Source organism: Gadus chalcogrammus, chromosome 13 (assembly GCF_026213295.1).
Source record: "Gadus chalcogrammus isolate NIFS_2021 chromosome 13, NIFS_Gcha_1.0, whole genome shotgun sequence".
NCBI classification, from domain to species: Eukaryota; Metazoa; Chordata; class Actinopteri; order Gadiformes; family Gadidae; genus Gadus; species Gadus chalcogrammus.
Genome location: NC_079424.1, coordinates 13,729,227 through 13,752,816, shown reverse-complemented (window position 1 = coordinate 13,752,816; position 23,590 = coordinate 13,729,227). Strand labels below are relative to the sequence as shown.

General features: G+C 46.3%; 1 protein-coding gene across 3 annotated transcripts in view; it reads left to right on the top strand.

Moving 5' to 3' along the window:
- tox2 (TOX high mobility group box family member 2) overlaps positions 1-23,590 on the top strand; it is a 96,709-nt gene that overhangs the window by 44,356 nt on the left and 28,763 nt on the right. For all 3 annotated transcript variants that reach the window (XM_056605346.1, XM_056605344.1, XM_056605345.1), the window contains exons 3-4: positions 7,576-7,635; positions 22,955-23,230. In XM_056605346.1, the coding sequence (XP_056461321.1) occupies positions 7,576-7,635; positions 22,955-23,230 (336 nt within the window). The remainder of the gene's footprint in view (positions 1-7,575; positions 7,636-22,954; positions 23,231-23,590) is intronic.

Here is a 23,590-nt window from a genome sequence, read left to right as displayed (position 1 = left end):
GTAATGTAATTTATAGATGTCCCCCGCACACACGCATGCACAAATGCATGAATGCGCGTGCATAGCGTTACACAGCGTAAACAGGACTTGAATTTCAGCTATGCGTGTGTGAGTGTGAGTGTGTGCACGAGCGTTGTTGTCGTTGTGCTGCTCACAGACGCACAATGGTGCAATTGTAGAGCCACCTGAAACCCAACACCCCACCCATGCTACGAGAGGTCAGGGGCAAGGGCTGGTTGGTAGGTGGGTGGGTGGGCAGGGCATGGGGTTCGGTGGCAGTTTTTTTGTTCAGGGTGCATGTTAGACTGACGGACTCATCTATGTTGTTCAACGACCCCACAAAGCCAGTGTAGTTAATCCATCCAGTGGTGGAGCCATGGCAACGCCACCTTGCTCGCCTCTCTCTCTCTCTCTCTCTCTCTCTCTCTCTCTCTCTCTCACATACCCCTCATTCCACAGGACTATTGTTTTAAGATTTCTTTCTTAAACATGTTTAGATGAGGGGTGAGTGAGGGGTGTCACTGTGCCATCCTGAGGCGGGGGGGGGGGGGGGGGGGGGGGGGGGGGGCTCTCCCTCCACGTCGTGTGATGGACACAGCCGTAAAGCGCGCTGTAAGGCACACCGGATGGACGTCATAGGTCCGCACGGATAGTGGCGATTAGCTCCGCAAGTAAGAGGGCAGGAGAAGAAAGGCCCTTCCTCCTCTCTGGGAGACCCCCCAACACACACACACACACACACACACACACACACACACACACACACACACACACACACACACACACACACACACACACACACACACACGCACACAAACTGGTCCACAGCTAAATACTTATTTCTTTAGTTGAGGTTTTTTCTACTATTTTTTTGCTTGGGGGGGGGGGGGGCATTTTGGTTTTTCAACTCAAAAAAATCCTATCCTGATGTGTCTCCTTTCTCTCTCTCTCTCTCTCTCTCTCTCTCTCTCTCTCTCTCTCTCTCTCTCTCTCTCTCTCTCTCTCCTTCTCTCTCTCTCTCTCTCTCTCTCTCTCTCTCTCTCTCTCTCTCTCTCTCTCTCTCTCTCTCTCTGTATCCCTCTCACTCTCTAGTGCTCTCTCTCTCCCCCGCTTTCTCTCTTTCTCCCTCTATATCCCTCTCTCTCTCTCTCTCTCTCTCTCTCTCTGTTGCTCACTCGCTCTTCAGTATTTGTCATGGTAATGTGAAATCTCTGCAGCTCCAATTTATTTCTCGCTCTTTCAGCCGAGAGAAACGCAGCCATTGGGTTTCTCTCCTCACTGGTTTGTAGCGTGTCGTCATTTAAGAGGTAATGAAGACCATATTTCATCTGTGTGGAGTTATACGCCGGGGCGTGGCAGAGACGCTCTGTTAGGTGAAAGAAATATTGTGGAATGCCTAACTTTGTTATCTTTATCTCAATGGGATCAGAGAGTGTGTTATTAAACAGGATAGCGATTGGGGGTGAAACGCAGGCGCACATTCATGTGTGCACTGCATTCTGGGTCTAAACACGTGCACTGCAGGACCTTTACAGACACATGCCCACATTTGCAAAACATACACCCACATGCATTGTACCCTTAAGCAATGCCGGTTGGTAGAATATATGCAAACACACACACAACGGCATGGCAAACTATGTTTAAATGGGAAGGCATACAAATGCCGTGTGCGTTTCTGCACAAGTACACAAATATGTGCAAACAAACGTATGCACACAAACATGCACATTCAATCCATATCTGCTTTCCAGCACACCCTCCCCCGATCCCTTTGTGCTGCTGCGGTTTTGTGCTGGTGGATATCTGTCGGTGTGTGTCTGTGTTTGTCTTTAATGTGTGTCTGTGTCCGTGTGTGTGTGTGTGTGCGTGTGGGGGGGGGGGGGGGGTGTTTGTATGCATGTGTGTATGTGTTTGGAGGGGGTGGTGTGGGAGGGAGATCTGTTTGTGTGTGTTTGTTTGCACATAGTACGTTTGTGTTTATGCAATTGCGTGTGCACCTGTGCCTTTGTGTTTGTTTGTGTGTGTGTGTGTGTGTGTGTGTGTGTGTGTGTGTGTGTGTGTGTGTGTGTGTGTGTGTGTGTGTGTGTGTGTGTGTGTGTGTGTGTGTGTGTGTGTGTGTGTGTGTGTGTGTGTGTGTGTGTGTGTGTGTGTGAGTGTGTGTGTGTGTTTGTGCATGCATGTGTGTGTGTGTGTGTGTGTGTGTGTTTTCACACAGTACGGGTCTGTTTATACCATGCATGTGCACCCACCAGCGAATGGCGTAATGGCCGCCGTCCTGACGCAGGTATTTTGACTGCTGCCTCTTTCAATCTTCACATTGACTGACATGCAATTAGTTACGCTGGGCTAGAAAAAAAAATAGTAATAAACAACCAGTAGGAGGAGCAGAACAACCCATGAAAGAGTCTGGAGCTGGGAGTGTCCACTGCCTCTAGGGCTCACACTTCATTTTCTTTTCCCTAATCTAAATTTAAAACATCCATGGCCATAATTACAGAGTGCATCTCTTGTCACACAATATGACATACATACATGCAGTCAACCGCCAGCTTCTGCTACCCTGTAGTCAGGTGACCACTGTTCTATGGATCTTTCATTTCACAAAGCCTGTCATTGGTTCTGATAAAAGGAGTGCAGTTTATTTAAAAATAGTTGCTCTGAAAGAATGGAAAGCAATGTGTAAAATGCACATTTGGGAATTCATGCTGAGGGTTTATCTTATCCCTTTTCCTTTCTTCAAGGTGTAGTTAGAATCTGTTTTTGATAAGCATTTAAATATTTATTTCATATTCATAATGATAGTTCTTTACCAACAAGAACCATTCACACGTATGGGCTACTTTTGTTTATTTTAGATTTTAGATTAAAAGCGTTGGCTCAAAAGCGCATCTATCTTAATTTCCCCCGACCCACCGTTTAGGGCATGTACAGCTAGTGATGCACAGCTAGTGAAACGGGGAATGCAAGTGGGTAAATACAGGGACATTTTCTTAATGAAAACCCCACACAGTAATGTTTAACAGACAATGGATTTGAGCGGCTGCTGGAAGGGTCTGGAAGCAGCAGGGCTGTGTTCCACTCAACAGTTGTTCTGTAACCCCAAAGCTTGTGGTGTACTTCCTGCATCAAACTGACATCGGCTTGGCTTTATGCAAACACATTGCTATTTATAACACCTCTCTCACCCTTTACTGCCTCACCATGCGCTCTCTGTCGCTCTCTCTCTCTCTCTCTCTCTCTCTCTCTCTCTCTCTCTCTCTCTCTCTCTCTCTCTCTCTCTCTCTCCCTCTCTCTTTCTCCCTCTCTCGCTGTGTTTCTTCCATCTCTATTGCGTGCATACCAATCGCCTATAGTTATACTGTTTAATGTATTGAAACTATGTTGAACCATAATACCAAAATACCATACTTTTTTTTCTGTATTGCCTCCACTGGCTCAAAAACACATATTTGCCTAAATCTGACTTTGCAGCTTGCTCTTCTCCGTCACTATTTTCCTTTCTTACTCTCTCTCTCTCTCTCACTCTCTCTCTCTCTCTCTCTCTCTCTCTCTCTCTCTCTCTCTCTCTCTCTCTCTCTCTCTCTCTCTCTCCCTGTCTCTCTCACCTTTGCCCTATTATTCCTCTTCCCCCACATCCTTATTTTTCTGTCCCTGTTTCCCTCTCTCTCTCTCCCTCTCCCTCTCTCTCTCTCTCTCTCTCTCTCTCTCTCTCTCTCTCTCTCTCTCTCTCTCTCTCTCTCTCTCTCTCTCTCTCGCTCTTCCACTCCCTCTCTCTTTCTTTCTGTGTTTTCCTTTGCCCGATTGTTTCTCCTGGTGATTTGACTGCCATGATTAATGATCTGTAAGCCTCAGAAAAGCAAACAGGGGACGGGATGCCAAACTTGCCCTTCTCTTTTACAAACCGCTCGGCTTTTTCTCTTTTCATACACATGTTATTATGACTGAGAGGGGTGGATCTGCATCATAGACGAATATGATTTATACGTACACCATACATTAGTGAAACACAATATGCCCCAAAACAACTCCACCAGAGCCTCCCGCCATGGTTCTAAACACACGACGGTGAACCACCACAGGACCTTTGAGCCTTCAAGTGGTCTGATACTTTGATACACGCAGGAGTCCCGACGACGTCCGTATGGTAGGCACCGGTGCCATGTAAAGAAAGGTATATGGTGGTTAAGGAGGCAGAGGAAGCAGGGCTGGGGTCTGCATCCTGGGAGGGGTGGAATGAGTGGAGTGGATGAGCTCTGGGAGGCGGGTGTTGTTGTGCTCAAGGGCACACCGACGCAGCCAAAGGGGGCACGCTCACGGGCCTGAAGACGCTGATTTATTTAACAGATCACAGGACCATTTGAAAGTGGATCAGACACGTTAAAGTGTTGAATTAAAAGCTTTGCTGACGGTCAGAAGAATGGGTTTCTAACGGCCGCTGCTGTGGAATAGTAAAATACGGTTAGGTACTTTTACTAAATATATGGTTTCAAATGGAATGGTGTGATGGTGGAACGTTTTCTTTTTCGAAGAGGCGTAGTTGTTTAGGCACACACTTTGTGCTTTCCTGCATCTTATCTTAGCTATTTTCTATCTTTTATTTCTATTAAATGGTGATTAAGTGTGCGAGTGTACGAAACGCAAAGGTGTCCCTCTGTCAAAATATGATCACTTCTGCTATTTGATTATGACTACTGTGTAAAAGTGTTTTCACGGCGCAATAAAGAAATTCATTCCATTTTCCTCTCAGAATGCAATGAGTGTCCTAATGGTGCTATCAGGCAGAAAGCATCGCGCTGGAAGTAACAGCGCCATTGCAGACGGAATGATAATATGCAGAGATAGGGAGTGGGATTTTAAATTGCATCTTGTTTCAGGTTATTACCTTTGTATAATAGTTTGCCTAGTGCTTATGTGCTGTTAATATGAAGGAAGAAACAAACAGTGTAAGGAAAACAGAAAAACAAACACCCACCAAGCATCCATATGCTATTAAACAGTTCACTCTACCCATTAAATCATAAGGGAATATGGGGATATAAATGCAACATAACCTAAATGATCATTGTTTATTGTTTGATTGCTATCTCTAGTCCAAATAGACTAACAGGTGTGGGCACTACTTAGAGTTTCTGTTGTGTTCCTGTTTTATGGGAACCAATCATCCAAACAGTCTAGACCGTTGACAAGATGAACTATTAGTGGTTATTTTATTGTATTGATCTTAACTTACAACTTTTCAGTTAATAAAGTAGCATGATGCTATTGTATTAACAGGTTGTGGAATCAATAATAAATCAATGATAAGTCTGACAACAGAGGAATATGGAGTCCTCCACTACTCTGCGTGGAGCACATGCACAAGCATCCTTTACAGTTGTGTCGGCCACAGAGAACAACAGTTTGATCCGAGGTTCCCATGCACTGCAGTGTCCTCATCCCTCGCTAAGTAGCGCTACGGCTGGCCCCGGCAGCAGCAGGGACAGCCTAGTGTGAGCAGCGTAGTGCCCACCGGTGGTGATGGGGGAGCTGGTGGGAGATACAGTAGGGCCTTGCTCTGGCCAGCTCCTTGACCTCCCAGTCACAGCAGCAGTAATTCATCTCGTCTGCTCCTGGCTGTGGGAGGGAGCGTATGTGTGTGTGTGTGTGTGTGTGTGTGTGTGTGTGTGTGTGTGTGTGTGTGTGTGTGTGTGTGTGTGTGTGTGTGTGTGTGTGTGTGTGTGTGTGTGTGTGTGTGTGTGTGTGTGTGTGTGTGTGTGTGTCTGTGTCTGTGTCTCTGTGTGTCTGTGTGTGTGTGGGGAGTTTGCTTTCTCCTAAACGACTGCCAAAACGTGTCAGACAGAAAGGCAAAAAGGCCTGTGGGAGTGTGTGTGTGTGTGTGTGTGTGTGTGTGTGTGTGTGTGTGTGTGTGTGTGTGTGTTCTCCTCCTGTTTGCAGGTGCCTGTGTGTGTGTGTGGATACATGTGCGTGTACACTGTTGTTTTACAGGCCACTGCTTTTGACCCCTGTGTTAATCACAACTACAACAAGAACAACCACAGGCTCTATTGCCACTGCTGCTACTGTTACCCACAACACACCATGATACTCTCTATCACACACACACACACACACGCACGCACGCACGCACGCGCGCGCATGCGCGCGCGCACACACACACACACACACACACACACACACACACACACACACACACACACACACACACACACACACACACACACACACACACAAATACACAGGCGCGTGCACTTTTGTGTTCTTATACACCTCATCCCCTTACCACTCTTTGAATCGTATTGCATTGTTTTGCAATGTGATGCATTTCTCTCTCGCTCTCTCTCTCTCACTTCTCTCTCTCTTTCTCTTTCTCTCTCTCTCTCTCTCTCTCTCTCTCTCTCTCTCTCTCTCTCTCGCTCTCTTTCTCCTTGCTCTCTCTTTTTAACCTGTGCTCCCTCCCTTATCCCCTATCCCTGTCTGGTCCTCCTGTCTTTTAGACTGGAGTTGTGTGTTTGTGTGTGCGTGTTTGTGTGTGTTTGTGTGTGTGCGCCAGGGGAGCCCTGGTGCTGAGTCGCTGCCAGTTTCTCCGGCGTAGTGTTAAAGTGCTAAAGGCTGTGTTGCCCCCAACCTCTTGGCCTCCTCATGCCCTTGTTCACGAGCTGGTTTGCTGGGAGGCTACTCACAGCAACATGAGTGGCTGGGCTAGCTGGGTTAGCTAGCGTAGCCACAGTTTGGTCTATCCACTACTTAAAATTAGTTGTAGCCTTGTTTGTTAGGCGGGATGGCGACCTTAGCTAGCTGACAACAATAATCTACGCCATGTATGTCATGGTGATTTGCAGGTTTGTTGACTTACGCTGCAGGTGGTTAATGGAAAGGCAGCATGGTTTGATTTGTTAACTAGCCGCCGCGGCCTTGCGGCGCTGTAGCCTAGCTAGCGCGGCGCTGGGTGGATTTATGTGTGGCGACTGCGTTGTTGACACGGTGATTATCTCCCCGTCGTGTCTATAATTTCTTCACCTGACGGTATCCATAGGCATGACGTTCTGCGTGGATGCAGTGGTGGCGTACACACACACACACACACACACACACACACACACACACACACACACACACACACACACACACACACACACACACACACACACACACACACACACACACACACACACACACACACACACGCATGCTAAAGAATGTCAGGGCCAGAGCGGCTGCTGCTGCAGGAGAGCGCAGAGCAGTAGTGGCGTTCGACAGGGGCCTAATTATACGTGTCTCTAATGAACTGTAATTACTGACAAACCACCAGAGCCATGGAAGTCTATAAGCCAAGGACTCACACTCATTAGGAGAGGGCTACGTTACACTGTTCCTTCCGTGCTCTGTGCCCGGCTGACTGACTAACGGATAATCTCTCTTCTCCTCCTCCTCCACCTCCTCCACCTCCTCCACCGCCACACCCCCCGCCCCTCCCCATTCTGTTTCCCTTACTTCTCCTTCTCTCTTGTTCCCCAACCCCACCCCAACCCCCACCCTCCCACCTTTTCGGTATTATACTTTCCCTTTCTGCAGTTTGAAGGCGACAACATGTACATGAATGAAAACAACCAGGAGTTCCTCTCCCCGAACCAGGTGAGACCAGTCTCTTCCTTAGACCTACCTGCATCTCTCTCTCTCTCTCTCCCCATCTCTCTCTCTCTCTCTCTCTCTCTCTCTCTCTCTCTCTCTCTCTCTCTCTCTCTCTCTCTCTCTCTCTCTCTCTCTCTCTCTCTGTCTCTCTGTATCTCTCTCTCTCTCCTAGGGAAGAGTAACTAGTAACTAATTGTCCCACAGGGAGCAATTAGTTACTAAACCCCGAGTTGATCGTAGTTGCAACACCCAAATCCTCTGATCTTGATCTCAATTAAAAACGAAGCATAATCAACCATCACGTCTTGACTACCCTTCATTCTAATGATACCAACTGCTGCGTTACTCAGTCGTTCCCTGGGTCGCGGTCAAGTGCAGAGGGTAGGCTTTTGCAACAGCATGTGCGTCTGCGCTCAGGCAGCGCATGGCAACGGAGCCGGAGAAACGCAAACGCAGAACAGCTGGTGGAGGGAGCAACTGGCTGCCCATATGGTTGTGTTTGAACAAGGGGATTTGTTGAGTTTCGGAATAAAGCTCATCTGACACACAGAAGGGAGCGGGGAATTTCGCCTTGTCAATTGCGATTATTAGAAGCAAAACGGCTGCAGCTGCAACCGGGGAGGCCCTTCTTCTGGTGCACAGCATTGTTTTTCTCACAAGCACCCAGAGCCCATAGGAAAAACATGGCAGTAGAAGAAAACGTCTCGCTTCCCCCATGGCGCGTTGTCCGTCCCTTCCTTCAAATCCTGAACACGTCACGTGACACGTTGAGAGAGCGCTTTCCCCCGCACCCCGTACAACAGTGGTGACAACCCGGGATTTTAATTGGGATAAATGTCCCATTCGGGTTACACCGGACTAAAACGGAGCGTCCCACCTCAGTTGTAGCGTTGGGGCTCCCTGTTGGAATGTGGGCCCTCTTAGGTGGATCATTCCGCGTCCGTCCGCGCCTCACACTCCATCATCGTCTGCGCTGAATGACCGATCGCACGTTGAGGGGACACGACGCACGCCGAAGCTTTCCGCTTAATTAGAGACGGACGACGGAACGATTTATACCTGTTACAGGAGACGGACAGAGGCAAGGGGAAGGAACACAGGGAAAGGGAGGAGGGAAGGAGAGGGAGAGAGAGAGAGAAACAGAGGGAAACAAATACAGTGTACTACTGCTGTAGCACCAGGGAGGGTATGGTCTTGCTCTGTGCTATAGGTTGTTTGTTCAAGAGCTGTACCCTCATATTTGACATGTGCCTCGCCTCGCTCTCTCTCCTTTCTGCTCCACCAAGTTCAAGCTCTCTGCTCTCTCTCTGCTCTCTCTCTCTCTCTCTCTCTCTCTCTCTCTCTCTCTCTCTCTCTCTCTCTCTCTCTCTCTCTCTCTCTCTCTCTCTCTCTCTCTCTTTTTCTTTTCTTTGACAGCAAGAATCAGGGTGGGCCAGAGGGGATGTCGGTGGGGGTTGGGGTAGTGGGGAGCGGACCATGCTCTTACAACAACAAGAGACAGAAATATGGATCTATTGCAATGCTAACATTCACAACAATGGGTTTTATAGGAGTTATTTTGGGCCGATCACTGCCATGTTGTGCCCAGAACTTGTTGTGGCCAGCCTCCAATTTAAAATCATTGTTTCGTTTTATTCTCTCACTGGATTCGTTGTTGTTTCAATAACTTCAGCCTTTAGGTTGGGGATATTAATACAGCGACAATACAACATTACTATGGCTTCGATATTGAATTTATAATGTAGTGGACCACACTATACTTGTCCATATAGCAGTTGGCTTGTGTTCGTGGTGGGAAAGACATTGCTTGAAAAACACTTTACAAAGCGTAGTTTAAGCAGGTCTTCCCTATCCATCACATTGATCGGCTGCAGTGGAACATCCAAATTGCAGTTTCTATTCTTGCACGTGTTGTCCTCTATAAAAAGGGAATTTGGTGTAAGCTATAATGGAAAAACAAAGGTTTCAGGGATTATTATTGTGTACATTTTGGTTAGTAGGTGAAACAAATGATAGTGCCTGTGGCTTTCATTACCTCGTCTGTTTTCTGGCTTTTTTTTAAATCTGTGTCTCTCTTACTCTCTCTGTCTCATCTCTTTCCTTAGCCTTTGTCTCTCTTCCCACACACTCCCCCCCCTCTCTTCTTGCTCATTTTCACGGCCTTTCTCTCATTATTTATACTTCAATTTTCAATTTTCTCTTACGTTTCTATCTCCCCCTCTCTCTCAGCCTCCCCCCCCCCCCTCTCTCTCTCTGGCTCTCTCTGTATCTCTCTCGCTCTCTGCCGCTTGCTCTCTGCCTCTATAATTCTTCAGTATCTCTTGTGAATTGAAATGCATTTGGGTCAGTGGTTCCACCATGAAACTGTGAAACTATGTGCCTCAGCGTTTGCGTTTTAGTCTTATTTTCCAACCTGCTCGGCTGATCTGGCCTACCTACCTACATTAATGCCGGATCAGTTGGCACAGTAGATGGACTCATTTACATGCATAGGGTAAATTAAATAATCAAGCAATAGTATTGGAATATACAAATATTTACACAAAAACGGAAACACAAGGAAAACATTATAGCTTTGTAAAAAATAATTAACTCACACCAACTGAGCAGTGAATTAACGCCCTTAATGCCCTATTAAAGTAGGGCCTTATTGGAAAAATTATTCATGTGAGTATCGCAATATTATTTTCAGCTTTATCCTAGTGTAAGCACATTGATGGTACCACCTTTAGAGGGCACTGTAGTGTATTTGCCTAAAGTCAATTTGCATCAACCATGTTCTGTTCTGTTTGACCAATTTCATTTAAATAAACGATGATGGACTTGCTGAACCCAGCGCCCAACCCTAAACCCATACATTAAACCACAGAAAATTAAATGACAGAGTAATGGTAATGTCGTGTAGCCACATCTAACATATCTACACAGAATCGCAGCTGATACATATCGTACTGGCACTCATAAAACCGCGGTAATATTGCATTGCGCATTCCCTACACATCCCTAGCAGACCATGATCCATTGTATTTGGATCAACATGACAACACGTCCAGAGTGACCAGTGATCAAGTAAATGTGAAACCATGTGGGAGATACAGTAGGGGTTCTGTGTGGAGGGCCGGCCCCACGGGCCTGCTATAGCCTCAAGGACAGGGTTGTTGTGATGAGTCACAAAGAAACGAGGTCAGTGTTGTCATATCCATATAAACTCTCACGTCCTATCAATGTTCTCGTGGGCATCGTACCCTGACCCCTACTCCTTCCTTCCTTGCTTTCGTTCGGACATTCATTTCTCTCTCACTTCCCTAAGTGACACGAGAAGCCGAGGGGGGGAAAATAAGTGACGGGAATTCCCAGCCAAGCAAGTCATTAAGGCAAAGACATTTCCTTGTTTGCCGAAGACCACAAGAGTCCAGGATTATTTGGACCCTAGACCCCCGATCTGCGGCAGAGGCGGAGAGACAGAGAGAGCGGGAAAAAGAGAGAGAAGACAGAGAGAGTGGACCAAAGGAAGAAAGGGGAAGAAAGAGGAAGAGAGAGAGAGAGAGAGAGAGGCGATCAAAGTTAATGCACTGCAGGAGATGCCTTCTCAAAGTGAAAGAAACAGTGCACTTCATCAGCACTTTACCTTGACAACGCTTGGCTTGGATGTCTCCCTTCCTGAGTTATGAATTCATTTAGCAGAATTGCCGTTTGAGAGAAATATGTCACAGGGAAAAACGGGTGATGGGAGAGTGGGAGAATGCGAGAGAGAGAGATAGAGAGGGGGGGGGGGGGGGGGGGGGGGGGGGGGACCGGGACTGCACTGGGGAATAATTCGGCTAATGGAGTGACTGTTTGGATATTCAGCAGAAGTAGGAGTGGAGATTATGATCGAGCAATTAGCGTAACAAGGTTTTATTGATTGGCTGCCGGTGGAGCGTCTTTACTGCCAAGATGCTGTGTGTGCACGTGTGTGTGTGTGTGTGTGTGTGTGTGTGTGTGTGTGTGTGTGTGTGTGTGTGTGTGTGTGTGTGTGTGTGTGTGTGTGTGTGTTGTGCGTAGTGCGAATGTGTATGTGTGTGGCCTTGCCTACTAAAACACAATACAGTTTACTGGCCCCAATGAATGCCGGCCTTTGCTACGTATCACAGGTAAAATGGAAAGTCGAAGCGGATGTTTGCGCCCTTCGAAACTTTTGTTGTTCTTGTTCACCGGCCTTATTCATGCTTCCCTCATCTATCCAACTCAAAACGAGCACAGGTACGCAAAAGGAAAACCACCACAAAACGGAACCTGAATATGAATAGTTTCAAAGTTTTGTTTTAACAAGTCGGAACTACATGTTTTGGACTTTTTTTTTACCTCTAGGCGTCATGCCAGTCTTAGCCTGTCTTTTTAAAATGTATTGCTGGCAAGCTCGCGTCCCCGGTGTGCTGTCGTTGTAATTAGTGTGGCGTGCGCGTGCCAACCGACAAGCTGTGAATCTCACACAGAGAGGGATCAGAGGTTATTAGAGTTTGGTGTTATTTTGTTTGGTGTATTTTATCTTTTAACACCAAAAAAAAAGAAAAGCTTTCAAATAATAACAACACAGTTACAAATTGGTTTGATGTTATTTCAGGCGCCGTCAGTTGACCCGTTTATAAGACTTTTAGGAAATACTTAAGAGGAGAGACCCTGGCCCTTCAGTTTCTATGCTGATGAGCAATAGTGTTGTCAGCTGCACATGCGTCTGTAGAATTTGATATCTTCTGAGGACTCCTGAATCAATCACTCTCCTGTGGAGCTGATCCCCCGAAACATTCCTCCTCCTCCTCCTCCTCCTCCTCCTCCTCCTCCTCCTCCTCCTCCTCCTCCTCCTCCTCATTCTACTCCTTCTCCTCTTCATATGTGTAACAAACGTTCCCTTGGCTGCAACCCAAAACCTGACCGCTCTGTCTGGACTTTTGAGTTTGGTGGTGGGGGGTGGGGGGTGGGGGAGACGGGAGGCTGGGAACGAGTGATTGGTTGCATTCACTGGTGTGTGACTGACAGGAAGCCCCCTCTGATTGGGGGAGACGCTCTCGTCTCGATTGTTTGCCCTGATTAAAGCCCGGGTGAGCTCTTGCGGTGCATTCTGCAGTTTTTGTTAGTGTGTGTGTGTGTATTTATATAAGTATATGTGTGTGTGTGTGTGTGTGTGTGTGTGTGTGTGTGTGTATAACAATATGGGTCCGTGTGTGTGTGTATGTGTGTGTGTGTGTTAGTTTATCCTGTTTGTGTGTGTCTGTGTGCCTTTGTGTCTATCCGTGTGTATATGTTTGCGTGTATGTGTGTCTGTGCGGTGTGTGTGTGTGTTGGTATATGGTGGATATATGTGTATGTGTGGGTGCGGTTGTGTGTTCCTATGTGTCTATACGTGTGCATATGTTTGCGTGTATGTGTGTGTGTGTGTGTGTGTGTGTGTGTGTGTGTGTGTGTGTGTGTGTGTGTGTGTGTGTGTGTGTGTGTGTGTGTGTGTGTGTGTGTGTGTGTGTCTGTGTGTTGGGGGTTGGGGGGTTGAGTCCCCTCCCCCCTCCCTGCTCGACCTGCTGGTCTGAACTATAGCATTAGCTTGATTTACGACAGCCTCTTCTGCCGTCGTTTAGATGGGGGACCAGGAGAGACCGGTTTTCTCTAAGTCTTCTCCACATCCCCTCCAACCCCCTATACACCTATACACTCTCTCTCTCTCCCTCTCTCTCTCTCTCTCTCTCTCTCTCTCTCTCTCTCTCTCTCTCTCTCTCTCTCTCTCTCTCTCTCTCTCTCTATTTCTCTCCCTCTCTCTGCTCCTTTTTCCTACACCTTTATTCTCTCAATTGCCACTCCTTCCCTTCCTCCCTCCATCCTGATGTAGTTCTCTATCACCGGCCCGTCTACCTCCCTCCGATTACGTCCATTTCTCTCCCTCTCCCTCTTCCCATCTCTCACCGTTTACGGCCATGCCTACATATCCTACACCTCCCTTCACCACTACGTGTTCATTTTCTTTCCTCCTTTTACTCTCCCATTCACTTCCCTGTCCTCACACCTTCCCTACCTCTCATTATCTTCCTCTTTCCCTCTCTCTCCTACTCACTCTCTCTCTCTCTCACTATCTCCCTCCTCTTTCACCCATTACACCACCCCACTTTGTTCTTTCAAATCTTTCCACCCTCACCAGCTCTTTCCCTCTGACTTCGTCCCCCCATCTCTCAATCTCTCACTCACTTAATACTATTTCTCTCTCTCTCTCTCTCTCTCTCTCTCTCTCTCTCTCTCTCTCTCTCTCTCTCTCTCTCTCTCTCTCTCTCTCTCTCTCTCTCTCTCTCTCTCTCTCTCTTGCTCACTCGGTTCTCCTTTGTAGAAATGAAAACAAAGAGTGGCCTGCCAAAATATTTCTATAGCAGTTCGCTGACGAAGCAGGTAGAGGAGAGACAAAGCACAAAAAAATAAAAAATAAATGTGATGTGTGTTGGATATTTGTCGAAGCAATAGATAGTAGGAGTTGGAAACCTCATTCCCTGAGGCCATTTGTTTCCTAAACTGTCATCTGTAAAAATAAACCATGTCCCTCGCTCCATTTAAAAGCCTTCTGTTTGGAGTGCTCTACCTAGATGGGCACTGCAAACAAGACGTCCACGGCGGTATATTTGTGCAAGGCTCCTCGCTTTGCCAAGCTGTCCGTCTTCTTGTTGCCCCCGGCAATCACATGACGGAGCTAATGGGCATCTTAATGTATTTGTGCAGGCCCTCTGACTCCTCCTGCCAGGGCGGGTGTGGAGAGCACAGACCAACACCGTATCCCCTTTCTCCTGAGAGCTAACACCTCTTAAAGGAATGCTTCCGAAACCGTTTTTATGATCCTTTATCGAGGAAGATTCGCTCATTCTCCCGATGTCTCTTTATCTCTCTCTCTATCTCTCTTTATCTTTTTCTTCTCCCTCTCTTTCTCTCTCTCTATTTCCTTATCCAGGAACAAATGTAAATAGTTACAATCTGTATCCACCTCCAGCAAACTGTTACCGCAGGCCAGGGAAGCAGCGAGAGAAAGAGAGAGAGAGAGAGAAAGAGAGAGAGATAGAGAGAGAGAGTAAGAGAGAGAGAGAGAGAGAGAGAGAGACAGAGAGAGAGAGAGAGAGAGAGAGAGAGAGAGAGAGAGAGAGAGAGAGAGAGAGAGGGAAAGAGCAAAGAAGATCTCCGGTAAACCAAGACTCGTTAGGGTGAGAAACAAACAACGAGGCTCAGCTGGGACAATTAACAAGAGCCAATTATTGATGCCCTTCTAGGTACGATGACACGGGTTCACGTTGTCATGTGCCTAAAGAGGGATGAATTAAGGTTGATGCCCTGTTTGTATTTCGCTTTGTCTCATCGAGGGCTACATCTCTGGCTGTTCTTTTTTGTTTTATATTTTTGGTCTCAACCTGTTGAAGTACTGGACCTTTTATTATTTTTGCTGCACAGACCGAAACCATTGAAAAGCTTTTTAGGAGGCTCCCAGTTGACGGCATGTCTGCACACTCGTTGAGAAGAGCAAACTCATACTCAACCCAACAACCAATCGTTTTGGTGGGGGGTGGGGTTGGGGTGGGTGGGGGGAGGGGTGGTGTAATCCTGACTATGTCCATAATCTACGTGGGAGAAGTGACAGTGGTGCAATTGTGTGGCCGCACAGCGAGCTACAGAGGAGCAACAGAGAGGTCCATTGACATGAGAGGGCTTATCTCCACCCCCCCACCCCCCGCCAGCCCTGCCTTTACCAGGGGCACCGGGCACCAGACCTCTGCCTCCCTGCCCGCACCAGCTGTGCCAGCCTCCCGTGCACACACCCACGTGCACTCTGATCCAGCGGGCACCTCTCAGGCACTTAACATGTGGAATCCACAATGCGCACGCACACATTTGCATGCATACGCACTCGGGCAGATGCGCACACACACACACATACATGCGTGCTTGTATTTGTATGACACACACATTTGTCTGATTACACACTCGCACACACACACTATCACAAACGTGCGTACGTACATACACATACACACACAAACATTATCACACGCACACATACATACACACATACACAGCCATGTAATAGTGTCGTGTGGATGCACACACACACACACACACACACACACACACACACACACACACACACACACACACACACACACACACACACACACACACACACACACACACAAAAGGGATTGTACTGCACTTAGACACACAAGGACATAGATGCAACAGTGCATGTACTTATAGTTAGATGACTATTCAGACAGATGTACAACATTTAGTTTTGAGTGCACAGTGCACACACCCATACACACACACACACACACACACACACACACACACACACACACACACACACACACACACACACACACACACACACACACACACACACACACACACAGACAAACAAGCACATACGCATACATACATATATGTTAACTGCTGCCAACTTGCCCGGGGTAGAGCAGAGTTTATTGTGGGTGACAGGACCCTAACAATCTCTGAATAATGCACGTTTGTTTGGCTGACTGCTCCATCAGCACTGCTATTGTTAGTCCCAACATTGTTCAAGTAAATCGCTTGAGTTCCTCCAACTCTTTACTGCTGTTGTTGTTGTTGTTGGGCCTTTTTTTTTTGTCTATTTGCTTATTCTCATAACAATAATTTGTTTTGTCATGCGAACACAGAAGCACTATTGTCGAAGTACCCATTAAAAGTTTTCACAATGGATAACTTAACAATCCAATCCACATGAATGACAAGCGATTATCTGTGCTGTTCTCGTGGCCTAAGCCAGTCTTTGGTTCGATGAGTGCGTGACTGTGACTTTCCTTATGACATTGGACACTGCAATAAAAACGGGAGCGAATCTAAAAGGGGTAAAGGCACGGTAGCTCCTCTAAAGGCCCCCTTCTCTGCGGGAGACATGGCGGCGGAGTATCGCCAGAGACAGGGGAGCGGGGAAGTAATGTGTCCAGCCATGCACCATTGTAAAGCCTGATTGACCCTGTCAGGCAATACGTTTGATTACGCTCCCTTCATTTGAAATTCTGAATTCTCCATCTTCTCTTGCCCATTCGCCCCACCTCCCTCCTCTCCCCCCTCTCCCTCTTCTCCCTCCTCCACCTCACCGCCCCTCCCTCTGACATCTTGTTTTTTGGGTTGTTTTGTCTCTATTCCTGCCCCCATGTCTACCCAGTGCTATCTTTACCTCACCTCACCCAACAACTACAACAACAACCACGTCAAAGGCCGGTCGCTGTCACTCGAGGTGACTGTTGGTGAACACCCACCTGCTTACCCTCCTATGCGTTCCATGCATGATAGCAGAGAGGGACACACGGGCGTGTGACAGCAGTTGTTCCTGTATTGTATTTGCAGAATGCCATGCTAGGCACAACCTCGTGCACACGTCACGCAGACCATGATGATGGCTCGTGTGACTTTTATGCTATAATTACCACCCCCATCTAATTAACCCCTTGTAACTCATGAATCAATATGTTGCCCCTAGATTCTGTAGCTATAATTGTTGCTGATATATAATTATATTACATTCAAATGAATGTGCTCTGTTTTCTACTCAATTGTTGTATTAATCATTCAAGCTGATTGGCCACCCTTAGTTTATAATATAGTCAGACGGTAAAGGTGTCTTATAAAATACAGATATGTTTCTGCTTGTCTTGTCACATCTCTTTAGTTGGCGATGGGCGATGGTCTGGGCGTCCCAGTTAGTTTGCAGAGCGAGTGTGCAGAGTGAAGACAAGTAGAATACACAAATACAGACAGAGACAGGAGAGAGAAACAGAGAGAGACACACAAACAGAGAGAGAGAGATATATGGAGAGAGAGAGAGAGAGAGAGAGAGAGAGAGAGAGAGAGAGAGAGAGAGAGAGAGAGAGAGAGAGAGAGAGAGAGAGAGAGAGAGAGAGAGAGAGAGAGAGAGAGAGAGAGAGAGAGAGAGAGATGACATAGGTGATGAAAGGTTGTGTTTATTATTTGAGTAAACCTCTCTCCATGTTTTACCATGCACGCACACACACACACACACACACACACACACACACACACACACACACACACACACACACACACACACACACACACACACACACACACACACACACACACACACACACACACACACACATTGACTGCAGTGTGTGCCACTTCGGATTAGTCACTGGTGGAGAAGATCAGCCCCTATCTTTTGTGAAATGCATTAGTAGTCCACTCAGAGCCTATACAGCCCAGGGTTAAACGCAAATTATATCATTTCTGTCATCTAATCAAATCACACTGACCCCCACGACCCGGGAGAAGAGTCAAATGCATAATGAAATATGACATGGCGCAAAAGCTGTGATTCTAATACGCTCCGACATGCGATCAGATGTGGATGACCCCTGACCCTTTGGCTGACGAGCGCGTTGTACACAAGGAACAGGAGACAAAGCAGAGGTATATGCAGAAAGAGACACACACGAAAGACGAAAGTTCGCAATGAGAGCGGCTGGCTGTGAGTGGAAGGACGGGTTTGTTGGTAATGATGTACGAGGTGAACCTGGCCATCTGTTGCTGTTTGATAGTTTGTCCTTCTGTATGAGTTGCCGTAGTTAGGGTTGTAAATCTTGGCGTGGATATTTGTTCCTTCTTTCATTTGACATGATGGTCGCATGAAACAGTTGCTTGTCAAAGATCATTGGCGACTTTTTCGTTTACATGTCCTGGTCGAAGCAAAGTCGATATTGCAGATTGAGGCTCAGGCGCCGGAAAAGCGATTTTAACCTTGCCGACCGTCAAACCCGTTTGCGAACAGCGACAAACACACAAACACGTAAACATGCAAGTAAATAATAGATTGACTCCATTTAATTCCCTGGATGGATAGGAGGCGAGTCTGGAGAGGCAGGACCTGCTGAGATCAGTGAGGGCCCCTCGGGGCTCCAGACCTGTTAGGCCCCTGGCAGAGGGCATGATAGACATCAGGGTTGGGGGTCACCACCTCTGACCGTGACCTACTGCCACAATGTGTCCATTGGTAGTAGGATGTACTCCAAAAGATGGTTGTGTGGCTCATCATGGTGGAATGTGATGCTAGCCTTGTCTTACACAGTGCCCAAGTGATAGCTTGTGGCCTTCACCCCGTTTCATGCACATTCTAAGTAAGTCGTATAACAATCTGAGACGGATTCCTTTCTTGACAAATGGCACTAGACTTTATTTTACTATTCTACCACAGAATAGTGCATTTCTCTTGACATACTATGTGACAAGCTCTTAAAATAGATTATTTCTTTTCCACACCATAATCTTAAGCAAAACCAAAATGGTTCCAACAGTCAACAGCAACCTATACCGAGAGAAGAAACGGACCTCTGAGGTGAACTGCATGAATATATAAGTACATTAGGAGCTTTATTTGGGGAAGGGGTTGTTCAGCGTGGACAAAATGGATGACACCCTCTAAAATAAACTCCCGACCACGTGAAAAAGAGAGATAACCGGGCCCTGTCATGGGCAGGGGGGAGGGGTTACTGCGGCCGACGCGGAGCAGGAGGAAGAGGAGGAGGAGGAGGAGGAGGAGGAGCGGGAGAGGGTGTCGAAGGTGATGGAAGCGGTAGTATGTGGGGGAGTTTCAAGCATAAATCACGTTGTGACAAAGCTCTCCAATAGGCAGATAAGTGCACATTAGTGGTACGGCAGATCTGTCATCGTCTCTGGCCGAGCTGTCTTTCCCCGCCCTCCCCGCCAAACAAACGCTGACTTTGGACTCCAAACTGTGTTGTGCGCCGTGCCTGATTCCAGCATCTGCCTTTACATATTCCCACTATCGTAGATTATGCTATCGGTGCCTCATCCAATATTGCTCTCTATATATTCCATTTAATCTATTCTTTACACATACATGGATGTCTATTCATTCGGCATTCTAGTTGCATAAATGGAAGTACAATTGCAACAGGAATTCCAATAATGAATAAATAATAGTTTTCCAACGATACAGGCCATGCTCTTGTCTAGTGCTATTGTGTAATTCCATTTATTGACTAACCTTATAGCGAGGTATCTGCATGTGGACCAGTAATGCATGACCCCGCCAGCATCAATACAAGCTGTAGTATGTAAATCAGCGCATACACAAACCAAACACAAACAAATGCTAGCCTACTACTACTACTCAAAATAAAACCGAAGCAATAAAAAAAGAATACCATATAAATATTATGTTTTGGATACGACAGTCTTAACCGCTAATGCGATAAATGTGTTCGCCCGGCAACCATATCCTTAGTTAATTCTTCTCACTTTCAAGAGAGACAGCGTAACTAATTCCCAGCAAAATATGCAGATAATGAGCCATTTGCTACAGTCGATGTAATCCACAGAGGGCCCTGGTTACTCAGGCGTCGCCGGAGACCCAGATCCGTGCCAAGCCGAGACGGGCTGGAGCGCTTCCCATTCAGCGCTATTTATTTTCCATCTCCGTCCCAGACCAACTGTGTGTTCATCTGTTTCTCTTAAATGAAAGGTGTGTCTGCCCGTAGATGTAGCAGTTTCGGTCTGAGCGGATGCGTCGCTTAATTAAAACACCACAGATTGTGCTGGAGTCCGTGTAAGAAAAAAAAGAAGAAGAAATATTTAGTGAAATGGAAAAATGGGGAAGGCTATATATAGGCAGTGATAGTCCCTGTAGTGTCGTGTGTCGCCGGTGATATTGATCAAGGAAGGACATGGTTGTCTTCTGTGATGGGCTGCAAACACAGCAATCTATGTGTGTGGTTGTACAGCAGAGGTCTGCTGCAGCCACACATGGGATGGTGGGTTATTGTTTAATAATGCAATGCGTTACCAGGACATATGTTGGGCTGGGGGACTCATCCCATGCATGTCCTTTGTTCTGATTTTACATTTCAAAGAGAAAAGGCGAATCGTTAGTCAGTATGTTGTTGTGGTTGTTGTTGTTGTTGGCTCTGTGCATGCAATCTCATTAGGAATAGAGCTCTCCATGAAACAGTCTTTGGACCCCAATCTGTTGGATGCCTGCCTTTCGATAGTTCCACAGATCACGCTCCTTGTGCCTCATCTAACCTCTCTTTTGTGTACTGGTTTAGGTTGACTGTATCTGTACTCCATAAGAGTCAAAATAACAAGATATAACTCCAATTATAATATAGTTATTATCTTCCCTCAGAGTCGCTGAATAGTGTGTCATTAGATCATAAACATGTGTCTAAATATGCACGGTATTTATAGGAAAAAGTGAAGGATTAACAATGCAATACAAGAAAATATGTTGGTCTCTGTCACATCCTTCAAATCCACTTCCTTTGTTTGGATTTTATATTGGGAAGACGTATGGAGAGGCTATTAGTTTACATTAGTCCCTATGTTCTTCCTCTGCACAAGCATTACTATTGTGAAATATGGCATCTAAGTCCTTTTTGCCTGCACGCTTTCATACACTCTTGGTATTTACATTTTATCATCAAGTGCAGCACTGCAGTTTTTTATTCAAAGCAATCCCAACACATGACGCACACCCTCAGTTCCTATCTCTCTCAAACACAAGCAAAGATATTCAATGGGTCACGGACAACGTCGGCAAAGCACATACTCTAAGAATAACAAAAAACAAAGTAGGAAAATGAAATCTAAAGGCTGATAAAAACAGGACTAGAGAGGGGACCACTAAGCATGATGGATCTCATGTTGTGGGTTTGCTTCCCCAATGTATCAAGACCCAACAATATGAGTGGACGGTAAAAATGATGACAGCCACACGAGGCTGCCAAGAGGACGTGTACAGGGGGGCTCGCTTTACACAATGCCCCCAATGTTTACATCAGACAGTTGAGTTTCCTTCCAACAATTATGAGGGGAATTGAATCTCAGGAAGTGTTTGTTTTCGTGTCCATTAGACCAAACAATAACTCTACCCCATAAGGTTTACAAAAGCAGCTGTCTTCAAAGGGAAAGCTCAGAAAATGAATATCCACCAGTTTCGCACACAATGTCAACGCAAAGTAAACCAATTTGAAGCTTTTTACTCATTTTTCTTTTTTAAATTGTCCCAACTTGCAAGCGGATTAAAGCACATTTTAAATGTTGACTTCTCTGTCTGCAATCTCTGCGTCTAATGATTTCCTTTTAACTCGTTGTAGTACCTGCTTATCTTTGATAATCAATTCGAATGCATCTAATTCAATCAAATCTAAAAGCTGTAGATTTCCCGCAAAAGCAATACAATTGCCCTTTTGTCCCTCTGCACCCACCTGGTATTTACCCGTCTGTAAATGTGGACAGTCCGTGGCAGTGGTGGACAAAATAGCAGTCACTATCCTTACTCCTCTCCCCCTCCACAGCCCCACCCCACCCCCATCTCTTTCTTTTTGCCCTTTATTTTCTAAAAGTATCTGTTTGAGAGATAAATGACCGCTCTGCCAGCCGAGATGACAGCCTACACAAAGATGATATTGAATTGATTTCTGAAATGTTGCAGAACTGACTGTTTGATGTATACGGCGAGACATGAATCATAGAAATTCTATTAAAAACCCCTTGAATGGCTGACACCAGAATATTATTTGTGATGATTAATTTGACTGGGCCGTTACAATGGTAGTCGTCTTGGATCGTATTAGACAAAATGGCTTTTCATTCCCTGTTAAGATCCCCCCGCTATTTTTCTTTGGACAACTCCGTGAAACAGAGGGTCTTCTTCTTTCTTCAGTAATAGTGGTTTGAGTGGAGCTCTCTTTGTGCAGAATCTCACAGCCATGATGCCGTACTACTTACTTTGATACCGTGGCGGGTGCTGTTATTTAATAGGGATAGGATGTTCTGATATTCTGCTGGTGTAACACATAAACATTGCACTTATTACGTTTTACAGTGTGTCGGATTTCACTGTGGTCCTGTTGGTGTTTTTTTCCCGATATGGTGTAGACAAAGATGTGGCTTTTGGAAGGCACTTTTATTAGCCCACTGACATAAAGCTACTTTATAAGGTAAAGTAATGTATCTTGTAACTGTATATCGTATAACTGAGAGGCCAGAGCGTCACGAGGGTCCTCATGAGTTGCTCTACACAGGGCATCTGCAATGCATTCTGGGATTTGGGAGCAGAAACCAGAGTATAGAAACCAGAGTATGCTTGATGTTGAAAGTATCCTCCCAAAAAGTTCAGGCCTCCCTCCAAAGCCAATCCCTCAAAACACACAACTAGCTTTTCATACATGCAAAAGCTTTTCATACATGCAAACCATATGTGATCACTCATTATCTCCCTTCCTTGTCCCTGCCTTTCTCCCAGAGCTACACGGGTCAGAGCGGCGGCGGTGGCGGTTCCGGGAACGCCAGCGGGAATGCCGCTGGCGACGAGGACTACGAAATCCCGCCAATCACTCCACCCAACCACCCAGAGCCCTCCCTCCTCCACCTGATGGAGCACGACTCCACCGGGTACCTCTGCCACTCGCTGCCCCACAACGGGCTCATCAACCCTTACTCCTACCCGGAGCTGCCCGCTCTCATGATGTCCAACATGCTGGCCCAGGACGGGCACCTGCTCTCCAGCCAGATGCCCTCGGTGAGTGGAAGTCAAAGGGGAACGAGGGAGCGGGAACGCAGTCTATACCTAGGAGTTTATTTGATCTGTGGACAGATTGATAGCCATATAGATAGATAGATAGATAGATAGATAGATAGATAGATAGATAGATAGATAGATAGATAGATAGATAGATAGATAGATAGATAGATAGATAGATAGATAGAGAGATAGAGAGAGAGAGATAGAGAGAGAGATAGAGAGAGAGATAGTTTTATATTTAGAATGATAGATTGATAGATATACGGATAGAGATCTGGCCAGAAATAGAGATAGCTATACAGACAGATAGAGAGAGAGCCATAGAAAAAGACACATAGGTAGATAGATATAGAGAGA